Here is a 27,192-nt window from a genome sequence, read left to right on the forward strand (position 1 = left end):
ACCCTAGATGAGAAAAATAATTTTATGGTTACGAATCTTACGTTTCTTCAGGAAGGGTTTATCTTTTTATCCAAGAAAGGCCTTTGAAGGGGCCTTATTCACCTGCTCTTTGTTGGGTCAATAATTCTATTCAACCCACTAATGAAACCCACTGCGTGGCTTAATTTTTTCCTTTTTTCGGTTTTTCTCTTTCTTTTTGTATATATTTTCTTTTTGTTTCCTATTTTGATTTCGAAAACCGGTGTTGTAGAGAAAAATACCGAAGTGAAAAAAGAGAAGTCTCTGCTTGCCGTAAAAGAAAATCTAAAAGAGTACTTGAAACCATTGAGGAACAAAAACTACTGTTGTAGTAATTCGATTGCGGTAAATACGGATTCGTTACTCGGACTTGAAAAGATTTTTAAAACAAAAATATATACACAATTTGTCACAAGATCAAGAGGAACCAGGACTCAGGATTCCAATGTGTTTCATATTCAAGTGGCTCAGAAAATAATCCTAGGCGATTATAGCTCAAAATAAAACAAGTATTAACTCTATCTTTGCCAAATTAGATTCCATAAAATATTACTTGTATATTATAAGCATGGCACATCAAGAATCCCTAGGACTAAGCATGTTCCATCAAACAAAATCACAAGTAATTAATTGAAATCATAAATCAATTAAAATCGGTGCAAAAAGTGAATTAAGAATTATTTAAATAACCACATGGCTGAAAAACAACTTCCTCCATCATCCCAGTATTGGGGTTTAGCTACTCATGATAATCATGTTCTCAAAATACATACTTGATGCTCAAAATATGATTAAAAGAGTGAAAAATATAATACAGTGAAACTACGACCCTCTTTAAGCGTCCAGAAAAGAACGATACCTCTGTGCTGCTGTTGATAAGCGACGCTGGTATTCTGCTGTTGAATAACGACGCAGGTCTACTGCTGCTAGCACTGTTGAACGACGGTCCTGGAGGGTCCGTTCTTCGTCTTCTTCCTCCTCCTCGAGCAGCAGCAGGAAGCTTTCCTGCAGCTTCCTGTTCTTCGTCTTCCAGCCTCTCTGCTGCGTCTCTGTGGTCTTTAAACTTCCCCAAACTTCTTGATAAAACTTTCTCTCACTTCCCACCAGCCTTTATTACCAATAGGGTCCAAATAACTCGATTAAATCCGAGTTTATCTCCCTTTTTCTTCACGTGCAGTTGAGAGATAAATCTCTTTTCTGTTGCTTTGTACGCGTCTTCTGGCAATTTCTTACGCTCCAAACTTCTCCTAATCCTTAAACAAGACTAGATACACTTTACTTCAACGTAAAACTCTCCCAGAATCTCTAAAAATATTTTGAAAACTTCACAGAGAACACGTATTCTGTTTGGACTTTGATCGCTTCTCCCAGCCATTCCAGCCCAAGTTGATCGATAAAATCACTTGCATACGATCTGTTTATTCTTAACAGGCCTAGCCCAATTGATTTCAGGGATTTAATCTCCCTCAAAACTGCCCAGAAATCCAACAGAGAATTATCAGACGTGAACTTAGTTTTCCCGCCAAATTCCATTATTTGAACTTTGAATGTGGTGTCCCCTTAACCAGACCTGGTGTCCCTTTAGCAGCTGCTTGGAAATGGGTCACCCCTTAGTAATTAGGTTACCCCTTATCCAAAATCAAGGGTCCATATAGCAAGTTTCCTCTGGGGCATTTTCCGCACTTTTTTTCGGGGTTCCTCCGGGGTATTTCTGGGGTACTTCCGGTACACTTCTGGGGCGCTTCCGGCACTCTATCAACGGAGGTTCAAACGCCGCATTTTCAGCCAATTTCGCCGCAAATCCTTATTCTTCTGAAAACACCTACAGATATATAAAATAACCAAATGAGTACAAAAATGGGTGCTAACACTATATACAATTGAGATATATTAGACACATAAATGCGTCTATCAAATACCCCCAAACTTATTATTTGCTAGTCCCGAGCAAATCAAAACTACAAAATAAAATCCTAACTCACTGTCGCAGGCATCGTCGATTGCATTTAGCGTATGCAATAAGCCTTTAAACCCCTAGGTGGCCCTAGTGGCCGAGTTATAGTCTCGGGAGGGCTTACCAGAGATATACCCACAAAACCTGTACTCCAGACCTTAGCTATCTACGCAGAACCTTGGAAGGCACTAAAGAATCTCCTTGGTTGGCATACTTATTGACTACAGGAAGAAGTACCCTGATGCGAAATTCCAATTGTTGTACACGAGTTTGCACTCAACATACTAAAATTCATATAAAGTGACAGAGCTCTACTCAGATAGTTGCACTATGGACATCATATTCGGAGTCAAAACTAATCACATGGTTAGATCAAGAAGATGGATATAGAAAAACATAGATGGTTTTGATGTTTACTAAGTGAACGACGTTTCCCATATCTGTCTGAAGGCCTCCGCCAAAATGAACCTATCCTAATGGATTGAGATACTAGTCTGACTAATATCAACACATTGGCATATACAAGGGTACCAGTGGTCGATAACCTAACTCTAGGTCAACACAACTGGCATATACAAGGGTACCAGTGGTCGACTTTATTGAATTTATTCCTTTTGGTCAAATGGTCTGGTCTCAATTTCTTTCTTCTTTCATTTTTTTTTTTTTTTTTTTTTTTTTTTTTTTTTTTTCTTTTTCTTTTTTAACTACCATTTTTTTTTTTTTTTTCACTTTTTTTTTTTTTTTTTTTTTCAAGGTATCTCAATCACTCTAATTCACCCTAGCATTGGTAACAACTTGAATCGTGGGCCCCACCTATTACTTAGAGAAACATAGTTTAAAAACAAAATAAAATAAAAATAGAAGTGAAAAGGACTCAACGAGATATGGTGAAACTATCATGTTATTTCTAACACCTGAGCTCTGTGCTTTTATGAATAGACTCTTTAGATGTTTCCATCTAATCAGATTGGTTCCTCAAACTCCTACAATCAAAATGCTTCCATCCACTTAGATTAGTTAGTGCAATCCTCAATAGGCATAAATTTCTAGGCTCTGGAGTTTATTTATTGCAACTAAAAAGTTTCTCCCATACCCCCAAACTTAAACCTAACATTGTCCTCAATGTTCTAAAGATAAAATTAAAAACATGAACAAGGAGAAACTATTACCATTCGAAGAAAAAGTTAAGGAAAGATATTACCTGGTTGCATGAGTTTGGGTTACCTCCCAAGAAGTGCTAAGTTTAAAGTCTTCAGCCAGACATAGAAAAGGTTTAGTCAACTCGAACCGTATAACAATAGCCGGAATAACTGTGGGTCTTTAAAACCAAAAAGAGCTGACAAAAGGAAACTGCAGTGAACCAAGAAAATGTACAAGACTAGCATGCCCTTACCTAGTTTCTGGATAACTATCGCTAATTGCGGTTCAGGTTCAGGTTCTATGAAGGGGTCTAAATAGACTATTTTCCTCGGATGCATTTCCTCATAGGTAGGATTCAAATTATTAGGTCCTAGAGTCTGGAAAAACTCAGATAAGAACCTGGAATCACAAAATAACCTAAATAATTTAGGATCCTCTAAGTCAATTAGGTATGACTTACATAGTTGACCACAGTCAGAGTAGTGGTCATTCTGAAACAAATGTGTCGATTCTAATTTCCTAAAGTACTTAGGCTTAGTCTCAGAACTTAATAAGTAACACATTTGAAATCTATACGTTCCCACAATTGGAAGAAAACTATTTGGTGGGAAAACAAAGTCAATCTGGGTATCATAGCCTGGGCAAACCACATCAACCAGAGGATGGGTTTCTAACGACTGAACTTTTTTCATGACATCATTAGGTTCGGGAAACCTAGTATGAAGATAATCTTGTAAGATGGTTGAGGCATGGATATCACGTCCTATGTGAGGGGACTTTCTGAGAGTTAAAGGTAAAGCACTAGGAAAGTGATAATCACCCCCAAACTTAGAGTTTTCAGTGTCTCTAGTTAGACTAGCCACAATCTCCCTAATTTCTAGGTCATCAGATTCCTGAAAATGGGCAATTGATTCTTCTAAGTTGTAATATTGCAGTGTATCCTCATTAATCTCTACGAGTTCATCTAAGACTATTGTTTCTAAATCGTACGACTCTGAAACAGTATTCTCAGGGTAAAACCGTTCCTCGAAACCATCATCGATTACAGTTTCTAAATCGTTCGACTCGAAAACAGTAGTCTCAAGATAAACCGGTTCCTCTAAACCTTTATCGGATTCGTAAACAGGACATACTACATCGTCTAAAACGGTGGAATCCCTAATCAAATCCTCGTCCTTTTGAATAGGTGAATAATCATAATAATTATTTGGATTTGAACTAGAAATAATATAATCATTATAAAGCTCAATTGGATTACTAGATTCCTGATTACTATGCCTACATATTTCAGATTCTTCATCACTACTATCCTCATCATCATAATAGTACAAAGATGATTGAACCTTATCTAAATAAGTAGTGTTACCAATTATAACCTCGTTATCTTGATTATGTGAAAAAGTATCTTCATTCTCAAGGGTATTATTGGATACACTATATTGGCAATTCAAGTTATTTCGAGCAATACTTTCGTTCGTCTCTAACTCAAGTCTACGTGTCGACTCAGCTATCCTCTCAAGGGTCTCTTCCAAAGAAAGTTCCCTTAGTGTAGGATCTAAGTTTTGAGTTAATCTATTGAGGATATCTTCTACAGATTCAGTTGTTGTTGCAGTTCTTTCGTCCATATCTACGTTATTCACCTCATCTAATTTATACGTCGATTCAGCTAACTGACGCGATGACTCAGCTAAATTCCTAAGAGTCTCTTCTAGAGAAGGAATAGGAACTGAAGGATCATAATAAGGACTACTTTTCAATAGTTTGATTGTATCCTCTAGATACGAAGAACTAGTACTATAATCTTCTTGCTCGTATGACTGATGCGCGTGCGGATAGTAATTGGGATCACCATGGTATGAACCATAACCTTGAAAAGGTTGGCGTCCCCAACCACTATTCTCACTATGGTCATAATACTGATGATGTCCATTTTCAAATTCAGGTCGATATTCATTGTATTGGCTTCTATCATACCAGTTCGACATTCTTAATTGCAGGGGAATTCTACGCAATCACAAACAAGTCCGACTCGACCAAATCAAACCTTTAGAATCTAGCAAACAAAAAGCATGATGGCTCCACTTAGATTGTTTTCTAGACCAGCTTCTATTCCTTCGAAAAGGAATTCGTTACAATTTGAGCACACCCCTCTGGAATCAATCCGAGCTAATGTAAGTTGAATCGAGGCGAGGGAAGCTCAGTGGAGCTTTGATACCCAAGGCCTCACCGCTATCACAAGGCGGCGCAGTCACGCATTCAACTCACAGAAACCATCATGAACTTTGAAATATGCTTAAAGAGCAACCAATATTTTTCGAACGAGTTTCCTATTAAGCTCGTTACCCTATTGGTCTCGTTCTATTCAAAATTTTAGGCTTAGGTTCGCGTTTGGTTTCGTTTTCCTAAGGCGGGCAAGAAGGAAACGGTGATGAAATCCGAGTCCTTATCTTGTTTAGGCCAGGCCTTGCCCTTTACTAGGAAAATAAAGACAGTCCGGTTCGTCCTCAAACAATTATCACCTTAAGGCAGACAGTAACCCGCTTGCAGGAGATTCGCGGGTGTTTCGATTGGACTTACCTCCCGTACCAGACGGGCGATGAACCGTTGTCGTCGACTCGGGCCACGACTCCTATGACGTGTGCGAACCCGAGGGGCCGAGACGATATAGTAATCGTCGTCCTTCCCTGCAAACAGTTTGTATTTAATTTTTTAATTTAATTTATAACCCTTCCGTAGGGTTTTAAAAATAATGTCCAAAGTCCAGAATAAAGTCCAAATAAAAAGTCCAAAATTACAAAAATTATGAAAAATAAAGCCTATTTACAAATTCTAAAAATAAATAAATAAAAGCTATATACAAAAAAAAAATAATAATAATAAAAATTAAATCCTAAAAAAAAAAATTATGTCTTTTTCTTCTTCTCTTTTAGCTTTTAACTTTTAGCTTTAAGCTTTTTGTTCCCAAGTCCTTAGTATTCCACTTCGAACCTGTAAATCAAAGACACAAAAAGAAACGTAAAAAGGAACAAATAATAGTAAAAAAAATAAAATAAAATAATAAACCTAAAAACAAATCTATATACAAGTCCGCGTCGGCGGGAAATTTTTATGAATCCTAATAATTGTAATCGGAAGGATTGTGAATTCTCCGACCAAACACAACATAGAATTCTTTAAAGAAACTTTGTATATCTAAACAAAGTTATACCCGATTTTTATCCATACAATTGTTGATTCAGTGCACCCTGTTAGATTACCGATCAATGGAGTGAGATCTTTAGTTACGGTTTATAGAAAACTTTAAAAAAAAAAATTAAGACAATCTTTTAATTATATTAGTTGTATTTTAATAAAATTTAGCTAACTCTGGTGCAAGGTTCCAAAAGTTATTAACCAAAACCACCTAGTCGATTCTGAATCTGGTGTTAGGTTTCAAAGACCTCCATGATCGACTGGCTATGTTGTCCGATAAATTTAGTTGATTACTTGCTATGAATCAACTAATTAAGACAACATTTTAATTTATTAAGTATTTTTTTCATATCTTCGGATTAGTAATGCTATCCGATAAAAAAATGTTTGAGCAATGGAATCATGCGTCAAAGTTGTTTTCAAAACGACCTGGGCAATCTTGATTCAACTTGTTGGAGGATAAAAAGCGATAAATAGAAAACAATAACCGGGTCTAGTCGAATTCGATAGCTTTTTTCCGAATGTTATGGGTGTCAATGACCGAGCTTGCATGCTCTGGATTGAAAAAAAAAAAAAATATCGATTGAAGCATCACAATCAAATATTAAGATTTAATAAAAGAGGTCTGACTATTTTCAATCAATCAATAAATAAAAAAATCACTAGTGTAGGGAATATCATCGAACCAAACTCTGACTGTTTACGGTAGATCGCTAGTATTGTGAATATCATTAGACAATCAATAAAACCTAAAAATAAATACATAAAAGAAACTAATCCCGAACTTTTGACTTTCTAAAGATCTTCCTTTTTCTCCAATGATAAAGATTTCCTTAGCACATCAAAGCTGTCTTTCATCTTCCCAAAATCCTTCTTCAAAACTTCTGAACCTTCATGCAAAGCATTCATCCGTTCATCTTTTTCATCTTTAATTCTCTTGTTTCGTTCTTTCTCAGCATTCTTCCATTCATCGATTTTTTGGCTCATATCGTCAAGTAGTTTATACACATCTCCCCCATCAGGTGTAACTTTTTTCTTCTTCGTACCAGCACAATATCTGCTTGCCCGTTTCCACAAATTACCAACACACTTGCATACATCATCATCAACAACAGCCCAATACAGTATCCAACATGTCACAGGTAAGGCAAGAAGAAGATTACTACCACGACCCATGACTAGCTAATTCTTTTCACCGGTGGTAAGGGGTTTAAGCTATTTAATACCTAAACCCTAGATGAGAAAAATATATTTTATGGTTACGAATCTTACGTTTCTTCAGGAAGGGTTTATCTTTTTATCCAAGAAAGGCCTTTGAAGGGGCCTTATTCACCTGCTCTTTGTTGGGTCAATAATTCTATTCAACCCACTAATGAAACCCACTGCGTGGCTTAATTTTTTCCTTTTTTCGGTTTTTCTCTTTCTTTTTGTATATATTTTCTTTTTGTTTCCTATTTTGATTTCGAAAACCGGTGTTGTAGAGAAAAATACCGAAGTGAAAAAAAGAGAAGTCTCTGCTTGCCGTAAAAGAAAATCTAAAGAAGTACTTGAAACCATTGAGGAACAAAAACTACTGTTGTAGTAATTCGATTGCGGTAAATACGGATTCGTTACTCGGACTTGAAAAGATTTTTAAAACAAAAATATATACACAATTTGTCACAAGATCAAGAGGAACCAGGACTCAGGATTCCAATGTGTTTCATATTCAAGTGGCTCAGAAAATAATCCTAGGCGATTATAGCTCAAAATAAAACAAGTATTAACTCTATCTTTGCCAAATTAGATTCCATAAAATATTACTTGTATATTATAAGCATGGCACATCAAGAATCCCTAGGACTAAGCATGTTCCATCAAACAAAATCACAAGTAATTAATTGAAATCATAAATCAATTAAAATCGGTGCAAAAAGTGAATTAAGAATTATTTAAATAACCACATGGCTGAAAAACAACTTCCTCCATCATCCCAGTATTGGGGTTTAGCTACTCATGATAATCATGTTCTCAAAATACATACTTGATGCTCAAAATATGATTAAAAGAGTGAAAAATATAATACAGTGAAACTACGACCCTCTTTAAGCGTCCAGAAAAGAACGATACCTCTGTGCTGCTGTTGATAAGCGACGCTGGTATTCTGCTGTTGAATAACGACGCAGGTCTACTGCTGCTAGCACTGTTGAAGAACGACGGTCCTGGAGGGTCCGTTCTTCGTCTTCTTCCTCCTCCTCGAGCAGCAGCAGGAAGCTTTCCTGCAGCTTCCTGTTCTTCGTCTTCCAGCCTCTCTGCTGCGTCTCTGTGGTCTTTAAACTTCCCCAAACTTCTTGATAAAACTTTCTCTCACTTCCCACCAGCCTTTATATACCAATAGTGTCCAAATAACTCGATTAAATCTGAGTTTATCTCCCTTTTTTCTTCACGTGCAGTTGAGAGATAAATCTCTTTTCTGTTGCTTTGTACGCGTCTTCTGGCAATTTCTTACGCTCCAAACTTCTCCTAATCCTTAAACAAGACTAGATACACTTTACTTCAACGTAAAACTCTCCCAGAATCTCTAAAAATATATTTGAAAACTTCACAGAGAACCCGTATTCTGTTTGGACTTTGATCGCTTCTCCCAGCCATTCCAGCCCAAGTTGATCGATAAAATCACTTGCATACGATCTGTTTATTCTTAACAGGCCTAGCCCAATTGATTTCAGGGATTTAATCTCCCTCAAAACTGCCCAGAAATCCAACAGAGAATTATCAGACGTGAACTTAGTTTTCCCGCCAAATTCCATTATTTGAACTTTGAATGTGGTGTCCCCTTAACCAGACCTGGTGTCCCTTTAGCAGCTGCTTGGAAATGGGTCACCCCTTAGTAATTAGGTTACCCCTTATCCAAAATCAAGGGTCCATATAGCAAGTTTCCTCTGGGGCATTTTCCGCACTTTTTTTCGGGGTTCCTCCGGGGTATTTCTGGGGTACTTCCGGTACACTTCTGGGGCGCTTCCGGCACTCTATCAACGGAGGTTCAAACGCCGCATTTTCAGCCAATTTCGCCGCAAATCCTTATTCTTCTGAAAACACCTACAGATATATAAAATAACCAAATGAGTACAAAAATGGGTGCTAACACTATATACAATTGAGATATATTAGACACATAAATGCGTCTATCAACTACCTCTAGGTAAGTTGTACAAGCCCTTGTTAAAGATCAAACGTGACTTGATTAATGATGTAAACAACGTGACCCCTTAATCCAGCATTGCTGAATTTCTGTAACTAGTGCAGAACTTATCATCTAAGTACTTCTATGGTTCTGCTTCCTTTGGTTATTAAAATAGTTGAAACTTATTACGGTTCTGTTTCCAATTGTTTAATACTGCTCGAACCCTAAAAGCATCATACCACCTAAACACAAGAACATTCTTAAGCATAATCAGAAACATCATAACTTTCATGTTGCGGATTAAATATTTTATACATATGATATGTCTTACAACAATGGGTATTTGAAGTTTCCATTTTCTATTACAAAGGAAAACTGTACAAGGTACAAGTAATACATGCAAGTTCTAAGGTGGCTGCCATTCGGAATGATTATCCAGTCGCTGAAGTGCATTGCAATTGTAGGATAACAGACTTAAAGCCACAAAAAGATTAAAGCTTTAACAAGCTAACTGGTGTGCAGTTTGATGGTACGGAGGCTGATAGAAATAAAGAAGCTGCTGATGATGAAAAGAAGAGACTGTTTGCTGAGAGAGCTGGTTCTCTGTTGTTGCTCATGGTTGAACCTGATAGGAGCATAGTAGCAGCTACAGTGGTTGCGTGAACCATTTCTTTGGCTTGGGTGGTACAGAGAGGTTGTGGAACGTTGTAATCATAACTGAACATGTCTGCACCTGATTCCATACGGGGCATCCTACAACCTGTAAACAGATGTCCTTAAAGAATTAAAATTTAAGTCTTGAGTGATGTAAGAGCTAACTTTAATTTACTCAAGATGATGGCCATAAGCCATAAACAACAAACAAGAACACCACCAATTAGCCCGACACGTAAAAACAACCATAAACAACAGAATCACCAACCACATATCAAAAATGCCAAATTCATCAGCTGTCGGTTCTTAATATAATGGCTAGGGACAGAGTCACAGAGATGTCCACCTTGTATAATTCATAATGTAATGGCTAGAGACAGAGATGTCCAGTCTACCTATCGGTTCCAAAATTCATTCACTAGAGAGTGTTGAGCTAGCACTAAAAGAAACAACACACAGCTATTCAAGCTGGACAACACAAAACGAGTAAAGGGGAGTGTAAAACATGGAACAAAAAACATTTCCCCTACTATCGGTTCCAAAAGTGCTTTATGCTGTGATAGGTGACGAAAGTTTATCGGTTTATTTTAATGTGAACGTTCGTCAAGAATTTTTGATGCAAGTATATCAGTATAAATAGTTGTTTCACATTCACTAAAATTCATAATTCATGTTTGACATGGATATAAAGAGGGAAAAAAAATCGAATATTAACAAACATTGACTTGTACTCAAAAGAAAATCAGTGACATGGATATAAAGAGAAAAAAATTATCTTGCTAGCTTTTAATCGTTATGTACTAAAAATCAAAACCAAAAATTAGGTAGTATTGTGATTATCCAAAAGAAAAAGAAAAAAACCTAAATAAAAATAAAATACATGAAATCAAAACCAAGCACTAGTTTTTCAATCTAATGTTCCTTTTGCGGCCCGAAAAAAGATTCCCTCAGTGCATCAACACCATTCCTCATAAGATCAACCTCTTGTTTGCTATTTTGTATTACTTCATTCATAGCGCTCAACTGTTCAGCTTCAATTCTCTTGTTTCGGTCAATACGAGCATTCATCACTTTATCAAGTTTTTTGATCATCTTCTTAATTTTTTCACTCGAGTTATCTTCATCTTCCTCGTCAGGTATAACTTTATTCCTTATATCAGCACAATATCTCCAAGCACGATAGCACAAATCATCAATAATCTGGAGGAATGTATCATCATGAGCCGCATTCAATAGGCAGCCTGTTGCAGCTAAGGCAACAATAGCTATACCAAAATTATTGTAACCCATGACTAGCTAATAATTCTCTTTGCTATTGATGAATGTGAGGGTTAAAGTTGTTCGTTACCAAAAACCCTAGTTGATATAGATACTGCCCACCGGGTAACTTCTTATCCAAGATAAACTTCATTAATTTCTGGTTAAGTTAGTGTGTGTGGGCCTTATCGTTGTTGGTTCGAGAAAAGTCCAATATACTATTTTATTTTTCAGAGCATCCGTAATGGTGGCTCCCCAAAGAGTCCAAGAGCAAGAAGTGCGAAATTTGATATTTCAGATAAATCTTGAGATTACAATAAGTTAATTAATTGAATGAAAATACAAATCAATTACAATAAGTTAATTAATTGAATTGTTTTCACAAGTTTGTGAAGTCTTATTATTCAAACAACTTAAAAGCCAGTGTTATTACATAAAAAATGAAAATACAAATCAATTACAATAAGTTAATTAATTGAATTGTTTTCACAAATTTGTGAAGTCTTATTATTCAAACAAGTTAAAAGCCAGTGTTATTCTTCATCCATCTGTACGAGTCTTCGAGCTATAAGCTAAGAGTGGACTTTCTATTTCTTGCAGACAACACCACGTCCATTAATTCCACTGCCACAAGTTAGGCTAGCATACTCTGAAGAAGATCCACTGCTAGAAGAGGCAGACCCGGTGAATCTAGCAACAGCACAATCCTTTGCGAAAACATTTGAAGTGATAAACTTATCTTCTCCACCAATGACAGACATTGATGCTCCCATGTTTACTTTACTCACGTAGTTGTTAGCATAAGTCTGTCCCAAAACTCCATTTACGTTCTCACCAAGTGAATAAAATTTGAAGCCGAGGTCAAGATGAGCAAAGCAATTATCTTTAGCTATTCCGTAGTTGTGAACTGTGGATTCTTCTTCGGTAATAGGTACGACATTAGCAGTTATTTTGAAGTTTCCTTCTACTTCAACAATGATTTTGTTGGTTGTGCTTGATCTTGTTACAGTGACAGTTGGTGCAACTTCAGATTGCCATTGTGCACCTTCTGATTCAGGCAAGTAGATGGGTTGTCCGTCGAAAGTGAGTCCTAGACGGTCGACATTGTCATCCCAAACAGCTATCTTTCGAGCGCCAACATAGATTTGGTGGTCACCGAAGAGGATACCGATGGCTTGAACCCAAGTGAAGTCTCTCTTCAAGTTTTTGTTTCTTTTACCAATGAAGTGGGCATTTATGTGGAGGTTTGAGTCGGAGAGAAGACAAAAGTCGCGGTTTTGTTTCCCGTGGAAGTAGAAAGTGATCCCATCACCACCTATAAATCTTGGATCTTGGCAAACAGCTCCTGGTTGATCACAGCCTGTGCACAATACATATAATTTACCTCAGTTAGCATACATAAATTCATATATATACATATCGATTGTGTGTTAACTAATAAGAATAGTACATACGAGCTAATTCAACTAGTTAGGGCAATAGTATACTTACTGCACATGGGTTTGCAGGTGACACAATCGACTACACATCCAATTGGGCAGGCAGCAGGACAAACATGTTCAACATTGTAACACTTCCCGTATTTTGGGTTTCTGCACCTAGATCGTCTCTTTGCTGAAACCTCAGAACTAGGTGGAACGGATGGAGTTGTTGGGGTAGGAGTAGGAGTGGAAGGTGGTGTAGGAGACACGGGAGGTGAAGGAGTTGGCTCAGTAGGTGGTGAAGGGTACACTGGAGGTGAGGGAGTAGGTTCGTTAGGTGGTGTAGGATTCACCGGAGGTGATGGAGTTGGCTCGGAAGGTGGTGTAGGATACACCGGAGGTGATGGAGTAGGCTCGTTAGGTGGTGTAGGATATACCGGAGGTGATGGAGTTGGCTCTGAAGGTGGTGTAGCAACAGGAGGTGTACCAGATTCAGATGATGACCCGTTATCAGGGCCACAAACAGGTTTACATGAAACACAATTGACATGGCAACCACTGTCGCCGCAAAACTTAGGACAAACATGAGGCAAGTTGTAACATTCCTTGTACTGCTTGTTCTTGCAAGTAGCTTGGCTTGGATTATCGAGTCCGGGTGGATATCTGGATGCCTCTGCCGTAAACCCCATGGCCAACAAGACCATAACAGATGCAACACAAAGATGCATCATTGCACGAGCCATGATATTGATTCTTCGCAGTTATCTACCAAACGATTTTCTTTTTCTCAACTTAGAATTGATGTTGTGAATAGATTGATGATTTAAGTTTGCGATTTATTGCAACTATTTATGGGAAGCCGAATTCCTTCATGTATGTACGGTATCAAATATATACATTAAGCATTGCCCTTTTACCAATACTGCAATTTAGGTTCTCTACTTCACATAGGGTGGCTATTTCTATAACATTAACTAGTAACTTGGTGTTTAGATTTACTTTCTCTCTTCGTCTCCCTTCTCTAGTCAACCAATAAAAAAAATGTAGTATTAGGCATTAAGTAACGCGATATCACCATACTTCGAATACAGACTAGTACCTTACTTGGAGTTTCCTCCAAAGAAGATGGACTTAGAGATGAATATTTCTCAAGGAATCATTTTCTCTCACTATAATGTAAAAATCTGACAATCCTATGGATATTGACTTAAAAAATCTGACTTTACCACACTATATTACAACCACATCCGTAAAAAAAAAAAAGAAAGCAAGTATTGATAAAATACATCAAACCCTAGCCCAAGACTAATTCTGGGGCATTGTTACTTGTTGTTTGCAATGCATGCACCACAGCATCAGCATCATCGTTAATACCGACAGTTGACAAGTAGAGATAATTAATTGTTGTTATCTAGCTCGCCTCGATGTGAAAAACAATCATAAACAAAAAAGCTGCTGTTGAATAATAATAAAAGAAAAATGTTTTGGTACCATATTTCTAAACATCAAATAATGTACGATATGTCATTAAAAGCCCCCACGTACGTACGTATGATATATGATTTGCTGTAGGTGCACACATTTTTTGGTGCACCCTCGTTTCTTTTCATGTCTTCGAGGTGAATTTCCATGGCATTCCACTCTTCGACACTCAAATCATCTTCCTATAGCTTTACTCTTCGGTTCAATGAAATTAATTAGCACACTGGCACAACCTAAACGTATGATAGCTTCTCCTAATAAACCAATGATCACTATAATTCTTTTCCAAAAATATGATCGACACAAAGAGAGACAAAACTCTATATATAGATATACGTTTTGAGAAGCCTCTTCATATATCTTTGTGTCTTGAAGCAAAACCGATTCGATAAACAAAGGCGCCTCTTCATTTTGGAAAATGAAACAGCATTGCCGGTTTGGACTCAAGCGAAACAGACTCCATAGAGACAAACACACCCTTACAAGTTACAACCGTCGCACACACCTTTACAAACGTGTTCTATAAATTAAGAAACCGGAACATGTTTAATGTTAATAAACCTGCCACACCGTTCAGTTTCTTTCTGAACATTCTCAAAAAAAGAAAAAAGAAACCGCACAAAGAGAGAGATAGAAGGATGGAGACAAAGATGATCAAAAAAAGAATGATGAAGACAAACGCAGTGTTGGAAAGAAAACTTACAGAATTAGAAACGGAAATGAAGAAACTAGTGGCATCACAAACACCATGTCATGATCAAATATGGGAATGTTATCGGAAGGTTTTGTTCCAGCGGAATATTCTCTCAAGAGAGATAGAATCCACTTCTGACGATCGTACACGATTACACTATTACGAAATAGATCGACAACTCGCCAAACTCGAACATGACTTGGGAAGCACTTCTTCACCACTAAGCCAAACCGATATTGTTGCTTTATTGTGTGCATGCACAAACTCATCAGTAGGTCATGGTGGTGATAACGACAGAAATGGAACAACAGACACTATGGATTGTCCTTCGTATGGCGTGGATCTAGTGGCGTCTGAAATGGAAGCAGTGGCGGATGAAGAGACCCCTTCAGCAGTGGTGGTTTGTGATGGTGGTATAGGTTTAGAGGCGTCCGAAATCGAGGATGAGATGACAACGGCTGTTCCTTCACCCTTGGTAGTGTGTAATGGTGAGGCATCTGAAGTGGATGAAGCGGTGGCAGATGAAAAGATAGCGGCGGGAATCCCTACACCAGTACTAGTTTGTAACGGAGAGGCATCTGAAGTTGTTGATGAAGAGTTAGCGATAGCCATCCCTACACCAATACTAGTTTGTAATGGCGAGGCATCTCAAATTGTTGATGAAGAGTTAGCGACAGCCATCCCTTCACCAATAGTAGTTTGCAATGGTAAGGCATCTGAAGTGGAAGTAGCCGATAGACAGCAACGAGTAACGGTGTAGTTCAAGAGGCATATAAAGTGGTAGCAGCAGCGGGTAAATCAAAGACCGTCGCATCACCGTCATTATATTGTAATTGCAGAATATTTCAAAATCGGAAGATCGTCCCTTCACCGGAAGTAGATAGTAGTGATGGCAGAAGAGTTCGAAATCGAAAGACCATCCCTTCACCGGAAGTAGATTGTAACGATGGCATAAGAGTTCGAAATCAAAAGACCATCCCTTTACCGGCAGAAGTTCGTAGTGATGGCAGAAGAGTTCGGACTGGAAGGACAATCACTTCATCGGCAGTAGTTTGTACTTTGTAATGACAGAAGAGTTCGGAATCGTCGTAGCAGTTATGGGATCCGTGGGATCAAAATGTGCTTATTAGTGATAGTGCTTGGTTATATGGGTGAAATGATGATCAACAGCTGGTTTCATCGCTCTTGCTGTAGGGATTCCTTTACTCCTACTTAGTAACAGAGACTAATTTTTCTTGTTTTTGCTTTGCTCTAGTTTTGGAGGTGTTTGCATGTTTATTTTATGAATTTGGAGTTTGTTTCGTATTATTACTGAGTTGATTGTTTTCTGGAGTGTCATGCGATTTTAAAAGAAAAATGCAGAGGGAAAGACACATTTTTATAAACCCTAATTTAGGATTCTGCAAAACAAAACATACAGAAGAAAGAAAAATGCTAGAAGGCACCTGTATGCAAAACTTAACCACTTATCTTCACGGACCTCAAAGTGGCTAAAATCATCAAAACTACTGGAAAATGCTAAAACCGAGATATATTATCAAAATTACAAAACCATCAGAATCTTAGTTTTTCTTCTTTTTGTGTGATCGGGATCCAGAGTCATGTTTCCCTCTTTTCTTACTGCTACTTTTATCATCACTTTCTTTCTCCTTCCCTTCCTTCTTCTCCTTTTTTTCCTTCTTTTCTTTAGTTGATTTCAGACTAATGACACCTCCTGCGCCCATCTTTCCACCCCCTTTCTTTAGAGCTTCATCAAAAGCAGCTTCTTTGCCCACAATTGCATACTGTTGTAAAAATTCTGGATTCAAAGAGCCCTCACTTTCTGCTTTCATCTTGTCCTGTACATGATTTGAAACTCATAAAAAAAACATGAAAAAATAAAACATAAACAAAAACGAAAACGAAAGCTCTTTTTTTTAAGCATAGAAGGTGACTTATGCGTGAGAAACATGAGCATATAAAAGATTTACGCACCTTGACTTGTTTTGCTGCATCATTCAGCTCGTCATCCAATGATATATCGTGGGGTAACATTTCAACCTGAATCGAAGTTGCATATACACCGGAAAAATATCAGTACTGGTGACAAACTCAAAAAGGGCATAAAATTGTTTAACAAAAACCGATAAATGATTTATATAAACTGCCGAAGGAGAACAGAGAATGATTTTTTTAGCGGCGTACTACCTTGTTAAGACGAGGAAGTGTGGACTCAATCTCTTTTGCTGCGACATTATGCAGATATTTGTAAAACCTTTTCATAGTTTTAATAAAATCTGACAAAATCTGTTCCCTTGTTAATTTCAATTGTTCCTGCACGGAATAACAAGCCAAAAAACATTACTCCAGCACCAATACAATGACAAGAACTGCAAACAACAAACAGCACTGGCAAGAAATGTAAGGCCTTCGTCAATTAAGAGTTGTTTACTCAGATACTATCTAAGACTAGTTCAATCATTAAATAGATTAACTAACCGCGATGCAAGTAACATTTTGGTTTTGTAAGCCCATGCAGAGTAGAATAGAGGCCTGCACGTAAGACAACGGAACTGGAAACTTCTCTTGGAAGTATTGATGAGCAATAATTGGTAGCAGGTCGAGGATCTGTCGCAAAATATGTAGAATATCATTAGCAATAAGTAACACCAAATAAGGTTCCTTCAGTTCTGAGAAGTTTGGAAATCTCACCATATGGAATTCTGTAAGATGACTTGTATAGGCTTCCAATCGGTCTATATCATGGGGTGATAATATTCCGTTCAGTGATGTAATAAAGCCATTCTCAGCAGCAGGTTCACTATCTGTGAAATTGATCCTGGGGTCCAAGACACTAAACAATAGAAGAAGAATTAGGTTTTGGATGCCTACTAGATTGACGAAGATTGGGATTGATTCTATAAACTTACCTCATGGCAAGCTTACATTCCATTGATCTAAAACTTGAACCCAGGAGTCTAGCAAACCGTCTTCTGAAATCTGAGTCGTGCACGAAACAGTGAGACCCAGAAAGACAATAATACTAGCAAAACTTAATGTGCTACAAAATGAACTCACCTTGATAAAATGGAGAGAAGAAACCCCACTGGTCGGATCCACTGACTTCAATATCATCATTATTCAATGGCTTAATAACCATGCATGTATGTTCACCCGTCACAGCATTCTGATGAACCCAACAAGGAAGTCAACAAACCAATAGAATATCTATGTAACTCTAATTCAAAACATCATCTTAACATACAAGAAAGAAGCACTGACCGGAATTTGACCGATATAGAAAGGAGCAAATTTGTGTCTCCTCCAAAACCGGAAGAGATCCAATGTTAGCCCAAATGAGACACCAATATAATGGAGCTTTTCTGGTTTCCGTTCACGAAGATGCACTAGTAAATGTGGAAGATTAGCTCTTGGCTTTATAGTTTCTTCTAACAAGGAAACCTGTGTCAAAATGAGAGTTAGATACCATTTGTTATCAGAAAAAAAACTCTGAAGTATACATAAGTAATGTTATGCACAATAGATTTAATAATCAAATGGTCCTTGCTGTTATGCAAACGGGAACTATGTAACTGCTATTCTGTATGGACGACTTCCCCTGTGGAGAATAGGCATATCGACTAATTAACAATAACCAGTGTAAACAACTAACGGTATGTCATTAAGAAAGTTACAACATCATTGGGGTTACTACTGATAAAAGCCAAATTTCACCTCATTTTGAGTCGGCACGGAGCTTCGAAAATAAAACAAAAACAAAAAACAGCAGTCACCAGCCTAGTTGATATCTAAGATCCACTTCTACTTAATAGAGATGACCTTTTCAGCTGCTTCTGTAACTTTGACAGGGGCTTTTTCTTCGTCATCCTGCTCAACATCGGTCTCATCAATAGAAGTCAGTTGTCCTTCGTAATACCTGCAGAAATTGAGAGTACAAGTGACACCTTGACTAACTTTTATACTGCCATATACTTGTTATAATGAAAGCAAAATAACATTCCTATAGCTTCGTTGGACAAGCTTCTTTCAGCAAAAAATACAAAAACAAAACAAAAAAAGAATGCCCTGTATGGTGTGAAATGTATACTCGGAAGTCACAGTTCCTTGCGGAACTCAAAATATGTGATTTCCAAACGGAACAAACAATTCAGGTAATCAAAATGATGTCATGTGTATAACTAAAGAACACGAAGTTTAACATCTCTTAAAGGTCTTGGAATCCACCGATTTGCTTTCAATAAGCGTGATATAATCATATTAAGAAATGAAGTCCAAGAAGTTTACCTCGCTAGAAGTTCCACTGCCATTGAACCATATCCAAGCTACAAAAAATAAAATGCACAATTTACAAACCTTGACACACACTGTCGGATCAAACAAATCAAAACTGTCAAAACAGGAAACCTACCTTCATGGCACTTGGATGGACAGCAATGCGCACAATCCGAGCACCTGAAAGACTTGGAAACATAGAATCCCTAAATTGTTCACAAAATTTCCAAGGAATCTGATCTCCGTGAGGAGAACGCCCGTCCTTTAAACTGTTCATTGCAGACCGCTGGGAGATCTGCCCTTCGAGGCACACCTGTAAACAACACAACCATGCCAAATGTTTCAATGCAATGAGATCAAAAATATGAAAGCGGTGACATGTTATGAAATTAAAGAAGCTGAGCAATTTGATAAACAAAAACTTACGATATGCGAGTAAAAGAAAAACAATCGATAGTGTTTGGCAATAAAAATAGTGTTTGTCCCAGTGTCATTATGGCTATAACATGATGATCAAAAGCTATAGAGCAATTTGTGCTGGAGTTAGCCATATACTAAAACATGATGATCAAAAGCTACAGAGCAAAAAATGAAGAGCTAACGAAGGAACTGAAGCATATGGCACAACAACAAAAAACAGTTTGATATGCAGTAACGGAACTTGAATGACATATTTCACATCAGTGTTACCACCCGCAGTTAAACCTCTCTATATATGAAGTGATAAGTTAGATTGCTGGAAACCAAATTGTTAAGTGGAAACCAAATATTTAAAAAAAAAAAAAAAAAACTGGAAGATAGACAGGAACTACAGACCAAGATTACACACAATATATCTACTAAAAAAAATCTGGAAGATATAGGAAATACAGACCTGGATGACGCACAATATATCTGGAAGGTGATTCTTGGACTCATCAACAGGACCTGAATATACAGTCATCATAAGTTATACTTTATACATAAACTGAGACACCAGCCACAGAAAGACAATATTAAAATCAATTCAAAATAGATCAACTTTACCGAGCAAAACAAACAAATGGTGCGCCGGAGCGTCGGCCATTAGTTGCAAGTCATTTGGAGAATTTTTGTAGTGAGAAGATACATAGAGAGCCATCATCCGCTGCACAAACAAGGTTAAACAGATATGAGATACGCACAAAAGTAAATACAAGGAAGCGATGGGGTTCAACAAAAAGGAAACTTTACCTGCAGAAATAATTCACTGTCTTTGTGATAAGAGAAAAGAGTATCCCGATTGACATAGTAAAGATCACACTCATTTGGAGGAGGTAACCTTCAGGCAAAAGACAACAGTAGTAAGACAATGCATTTGATGACAGGCTCTGCCATATATAAATGCCTCTGCACTTACCTATTGATACTAGGAACGGTATTTGTGGCATCCAAGCAAAGTAAACCATGAAGCCATGATTCAATTGGATCACCAGGTGCATATCGAATGGCTTCGCTTAATTCTACCTTCTTGAAAACTCTACCTGCACAAATAAATGAAAAAAGGGGTAAAAATCCAAGAAAAAGATACACAGGAACGATATTAATCTTGCTACTTGGCACTTATAACGACATAAAAATTTGTCAGTAAAGAAGGGAGTTAAACTTATATACTACCACGAGAACATAGTAAACCATTATATAATACATATAACAGTATATGCAGTCAAAACATATTCAACTAAAATCCCAACATGATGCTCAGCTGGGACATTCTCAGGGCCAATGCTGTGACACGCATTATTAAGAGTGCAGGTTCAAAATGAAATTACTTTTTGCTTTGAACTTTTTGAAATGTTTCGGTAACCACAAACTCCAGCTCTGCTAGCCATTACAACTTAAAAAGAATGCAACTTAGTTTCAGGTTTGATTAACTAGAAAGGATGGCTGCTATTTTCTCCAATAAAAGACATGATACATGAAGAGGATAGCGCTAATATATTTTAAAAGAGATCAGTAAACAATACATTAGGCACTGATAATGTGACAAGTCTTTGTTACAACACAATGGTCAATGGCAACCCCATCAAATACAAAAGAAAACGTTTACATTATTATTTCATCGTAACTTAGCAAGAAAATTTAATCTAGCAAATATTGAAGAAAAGAAAAATTATACCAGAAAGAGCCCCTTCCAAACTCTTATTATTCTGGCTCTGCTCTTCCAACTGCCGTATAAGTTTGAGTGATAAGGAGCGTCCAGTACCTTCATAGCTTTGACCAGAAAACGTAATTCAGAAGTTAATGGGCAAGAAGACCTACCTATGTTAGATTGACTATTGGGTTTCCCAGGAAAAGAATTGTGCAGATGCAACATGAGTAGGAAGCTTTGTCTCAAGAAAATTACCCAGTTACAGTAGAAGAAAGGAAGATCAGATAAGGGCCAAACAAAGACTTTACAACAGGCAGGGGAATAGCTGCTGCTTCGTCAATAACTAAGAGCTCAACCTGGGAAAGTTTTTCATGCTCCTGTGGTTGTATGTACTGAGACAACAAGGAAAAAACAAAACAGCTCAGCAGACAAATTATTTTAAACCTGTTATCCGGATCAATGTAAGTAACCCATGCATAAGATTTAACACACGATGGAAGACAGAGAGATTAGACAACTTCCCAAATGTGGGCTCAATGGAAATGACTTCAAGAGGATGGGGGACATGTAAAGGCATTAATCTATGGTGTGTGCGCATGTGAGTAAGATTTTTATTGCTTCGTTTATGGTTTATGTATGTACAAACAAAGTAACTAATCATAATCCATATGCTCCTACCTGTATGGTCTGTCTGTGTTGCTTGTAGATATTGATTCGCACAATAGCGTTTTTGAAGTCTGGATTGGTACTTTTGACCAAATCATAATCCATATGCTCCTGCAAATGACAGCATTGGTTAGGCTATTATATTTATTTATTCTTCTAAATAACACAACTGTAGCAGAACCACAGTTTGAGTGATCAGATAAGCGTTATCAAGTATAAGTATTAACTGTATGAATGAGAAATAACGCAAAGAGAAAGTAGGCAATCTGATTTGTTAGTTGAAGGAGATGATGGGCTTCAGTACATAAGTTGTTAAATTAGTATTGAGATGAACAACACGAAACTCTAGGTACAGAACATCTTATACACAAACAATGGGAGGACCGATATTTAACAACACTGGATACAAGTAATGGCGAAATACAAACCAAGAATAAGCTAATATCTAAATTCCGAAAATTGATACACAGATTTTAGAACTTCGACACCAAACTCCTACCATGTATCAAAACATAATTGATTTTCTAATTTAAAGGAGGAGACTTCTTTTAGGATCAATTTCTAAATGTTGTAGGACTTTCCCCTTGACTTAGAGGAGACTTCTTTTAGGACCAATTTCACCCATGATTCAAACTTATACGAACTTCTCCCCTACATGTCCTTCACAATGTATGTCTCTACCCATTTCAAAATCAGAATCAATTTCTGACAAACAACATAGCACATTTCCCGTTACTGGAGAATATTATTGACTTATAACACTCACCACCCAACACCAACTATCCCCCACCATAATATATGTTCAAATTTGCCATGTAGAGATTGCAAAGATAGATACCTTGTATTCAAGAGCATCAAAACCCTTACAGACAAACTCAAACAAGGTTTTCAGGTTCTCTGGGCCAGGTGCAGTCACGAATATATTTGAATAGCTGAAAAAACAAATATGAATTGAGCTTCCTTGAAAGAAGTTTTAGAAATTTGAAAGCTCTTAAGTTCAGGCATATAACCCTGCAGCAATGGCTCCTGCAATTGCTAGACCAAGTGAAGCAGATTTTCCACGACCACGAGCAGCAAGCAGAGCAACAGTACTCCTTAAAGTCTTATCCAGAATTGCATCGAGAAATGTTATGACAGCTTTACCCTATTGACAACAAAATCATTATCAATTGAGGCTTTAAGGTAATGCCACTTTCTAGGTTCTCTTGAAATGAGCATTCTAACAAGATCTTTTTTTTTTTGAAAATTGAAATTAAACAAGCCCCTACCAATATAAGAAAGCTTATACCTGGTCCAGCGTACAACATTTTTTGATTAATGGCCCAACAGGAAAATCATCATTAAGTTGTTCATTTAGATTCTTCAAATCCTGCTGTGTTTCTGAAAGTCCCTCGGAATCCTTAAACCACCAACCAACAAAAAAAAAGTAACAATGTCAGAAAAACCAGACAATTCTTACGGGAACAGCCAAGGCAGTAATCTTATTATCACTTATCTAACATCTAATTTTAAGCAAATAATCACCCATGCCAATCAACTATTTAGCTGTGTTACAACGGTACGTCAAAAAAAAATCCAGCTGTATCGATACGTATTTACATGGATACGCGTACTAATACTCCAATACTTCCAGATACAACTCAGTTAGAAAACTTTGACTAAATATTAGATATCAGCAGCTGACAAGATAAATCTCAATACCTTAATATTAGAAACTTTAGATATTTTACTAGAAGTTTTAACTATAGTGACAAAATATTAGTTCCAAATCTGTCCGCTGATCTTGCTCTAGATTTTCTTCCTTCTTATTCTCTCCAGTGAGGTTAATCATACATATTATATGCATATATCTTGCAAATTCACTACTTGTATATCTATGTTAAGCTGATATTTACATTGTGTGTGCTGTATCCACGTATCTTAGTTTTTTAAGTTGTTGTATCGAAGTATCGTACTGGATACAAGATATGATACCGTGTATGTATCGTTGAAACACAGCTATTTAGACTTCAAAAGGTGACGGCACGGAGTTGGAAATGAAAAACTTTATCAAATTTCAGGTAATTTATGTTTCTAGTATTTAGAATATTCCACTGAAAGTATTGTAAACTGTAAAATATTTGCAACTTGAAAAGGTATTATTTCAGTGTTTACCAGATATGGAAGAGGTGCAGTGAACTGTCACTGCTACCTCCATCTCCATATCAAAAACATAAGGCAAACTTCCACAACATATGCTAAACCACAACCACTATTGAATATTAAAAAATCATTCTCAAAAGATCAACCATCAAAAAAATTGTATTTTCTGTCAACATATGCTTGTTTCACTTATTTCTGTTGGTGTGTGCTTATGGAAAATGATTAGTGCTGAAAACACGCCAAAAAATTATAAAAAGAAAAGTCAACAGGTTTACCCTGGATTTCAGACAGCATAAACAATTTTATGGAGAAGTCAAATATCATATCACTAATCCATTAAGCAGAAACTTACGTCGGTCACCGGAACTGGCTTGATCGACCTCATATGTGATGAAATCGGCAATATATTCAACTCATCGTCCATAGCTACACAGGCTTTACATGATGCAAGGGAGAGTAAGAAGCGCTCATTAAAGCGTGCAGTTGGTTCAAAATGGGATTCTGTTCGATACCTATCGTGAACATCCTGAAAACATTGGAGACTTATTAGTTGGCCACGAGCGACACAGGAAATGAGTATTCCACTTTCCAGGAAACGACTTTTGTACTGTGAAGCTCAAAAGAGCATGTCTGCTGGGGTTAAGCAAATGGCAGAGGTTGTCCATAGGTATTTCTATATGATAATAGCCAAAAGTAATATAGAAATGAAGCATACTCCTTCTGGGTCTAATGCTAAAAGTTGTGAGCTAGCGCTCACTTAAAATTACAACGTCAAACAAATGATATGGAAGTAGTGATTAGATAAATATGAAGATTATTGTTGCCACAAATGCAAGTAATGCATACTCTCTGTAGAAATGTGAAAAAAGATAACCCCTATACCATGGCACAAACAGGAATCACAAAAGGTAAGTGCCTTCATTACAATATCCTGTTAAGTCCACAAAGTAGCCAAAAATAGAAAGAAAGGTACTTCAAACTATACAGCGAAATAGGAATATGATACATACCATAACCATGGTATAGAGGCTAGTGAGAGATGAAAGAGAACGGAGAAGCAGTATAACCAATCCACCACCTTCTACTGTTTCTATTGTTCTTGCAAGAAGATTCGGCGTCAGTGCCTCGAAATCCTAAAGCACGAAATGGTATTTAGAACATGAACAAGGTGAGACTACTATCCTGGACACAATGTATAGAATGGTATTACTCAAAAGATAAACTCATGGTGTTATACCTGGAGAATGCACATGCCAAATGTATTTCCTAGAACCCTTTCTGAGTCTCTGTACATGCAATATGTCATGTCGTTACTTTCCACAAAAAGTGTAAAAGGATCAACCTTCTCAAGATCAAGTACCCCACTCCGCTTTAACTTCTTCATCTGGCTTGCCCGTTTTCTCTTGTGACTATAAAAACACAACTCGTTATAATTGTTTCTTAGCAATCATTTGTAGATACAGTAGTAAACAAAAAAGAAAAACGGAACTAGATATATAGTTAAACACATCTATAATAGATAATAGACTAGAGCCAGTCAGTAAAACATTCACTTAGCCTTCACAAGAATTTCATGATACCTCTGACCTAACAGAAAACAATTTTACAAGAAGCACAGGTCTCAAAGCCAGTGACATTCTTAAACCCCACCTCAGACAAACGAAATATGAAGAAACCTAACCTACAACCTAGTATGGCAAAATCACTACAAAACATGTTCTGCTGTTTGTAGTCAATCACGACCTACATACTACATATTATAATCAACACAGTTCAAATGTATTCATTCTTTACACCTCCTAACTCCTGATTGGTTTCATGTAGCGATACGAACAGACAGATTAAAGCAGATCCCCAAAGTAGTCTAGGTCAGTCACGGGACAAAATTTTCGTTAAAATGGTGGTTTGTTCACATACTTTACTCTTCCTAACTCCTGATTGGTTTCATGTAGCGGATACTCAAGGTAATCTAGGTCAATCACGAAATAGTGATTTGTTTGCATACAAATTTCACATCTAGGGAAACTATACCAAATTGGAAAAAGAAATATACCTGCTGATTTCAAGTTTATCCTTATAACACCACAAAACAGTAGGACGAGCCTTGACAACTGATTTTGAAAGCATGTAATGAAGATTAACTATCTGTTTAATCACAAAAACCAAAAACCTAGTTAGAAATCAAAATACAACAAAACAGTTGATTATGGTGAAGGAATTGATTAAATTGAAGCAAAGAAAACATACCTGTTCACGAGATTTATCACCGACAATAACGAAAATAGATCTATGTCTCGTTTTAACGCCATTTTCTATCAAGGTCTTAATACGGTCATCTACTTTCTTCCTCATTTTCGCTGAAAAGAATCACAGCTCTGAGCTTCTATTTGAACTCACGGCGTTTGATTCAGAAGTTTTAGGGTTTGAAGCACAGAGGTGGAGAAGTAGAAGTAAAGAAGAGGCAGCAGGTCGTTGTTGTGGTGAAAGAAGAAGAACAAGGGTTTAGTTAGGGCTTTTGGTTTGGGAATATTTTTGGGGGCCGATATGGAACTGGTTCTACTTAAAAGTATCCAAAGCACAAGCCTTTTTTTTTTTTGATCCAAGTATTAGAAGCGGCTAGATACAACCCACCCTTAGATCCAGAAAATGATGCATTCTTTTGGGAAGTTATGTATTACATATGAACGTCCCGGATAGGAATGTACATGGTAATGGATCCCGGATAGGAATATACATGGTAATGGATCACCAAAAGAACTGAGTCGAACCAAATCAATTGGGAAAATCGAACCAAGTCATTTATTAATGGTTTGGTTTTGACTTTAAATCTTAAAACCGAGTTAACGGTTTTGGTTTTAACTTGACTAGAATATCGAATTAAAAACCAATGGCAAAACCGTTTATCCTTCTATACTTAATTTCCACCTATATTTTAGATGCATTGGATTGCATCCATTGAATCAGAGTATAAAATCACCTAACCCGAAGTACCAGTTTCATTCCCCTCTTCTCACCCTCTCAATCTCA

The 27,192-nt window shown here is 37.1% G+C and overlaps 2 protein-coding genes across 2 annotated transcripts; both read right to left on the reverse strand.

Moving 5' to 3' along the window:
* Positions 1-11,965: 11,965 nt before the first annotated feature.
* Positions 11,966-13,542, reverse strand: LOC113290567. The gene is made up of 2 exons (XM_026540158.1): positions 12,870-13,542; positions 11,966-12,738 (listed from the first exon to the last, which is right to left on the reverse strand). Exons 1-2 carry the CDS (start codon positions 13,540-13,542, stop codon positions 11,966-11,968), a joined length of 1,446 nt encoding a protein of 481 aa, XP_026395943.1.
* Positions 13,543-16,332: 2,790 nt separating this feature from the next.
* LOC113287057 (RNA cytidine acetyltransferase 1-like) lies at positions 16,333-26,679 on the reverse strand. Its single transcript, XM_026535718.1, has 26 exons — positions 26,413-26,679; positions 26,219-26,310; positions 25,403-25,574; positions 25,176-25,298; positions 24,518-24,691; positions 23,312-23,422; positions 23,034-23,167; positions 22,862-22,955; positions 22,036-22,134; positions 21,613-21,749; positions 21,385-21,479; positions 20,626-20,749; positions 20,460-20,547; positions 20,274-20,373; positions 20,122-20,174; positions 19,384-19,560; positions 19,260-19,297; positions 18,795-18,891; positions 18,237-18,416; positions 18,033-18,141; positions 17,885-17,954; positions 17,667-17,808; positions 17,454-17,582; positions 17,163-17,288; positions 16,950-17,015; positions 16,333-16,813 (listed from the first exon to the last, which is right to left on the reverse strand). Exons 1-26 carry the CDS (start codon positions 26,515-26,517, stop codon positions 16,538-16,540), a joined length of 3,111 nt encoding a protein of 1,036 aa, XP_026391503.1. The 5' UTR covers positions 26,518-26,679; the 3' UTR covers positions 16,333-16,537.
* Between the last annotated feature and the right edge of the window lie 513 nt (positions 26,680-27,192).

This window comes from Papaver somniferum, chromosome 6 (genome assembly GCF_003573695.1).
Source record: "Papaver somniferum cultivar HN1 chromosome 6, ASM357369v1, whole genome shotgun sequence".
In the NCBI taxonomy this organism is placed as follows: domain Eukaryota; kingdom Viridiplantae; phylum Streptophyta; class Magnoliopsida; order Ranunculales; family Papaveraceae; genus Papaver; species Papaver somniferum.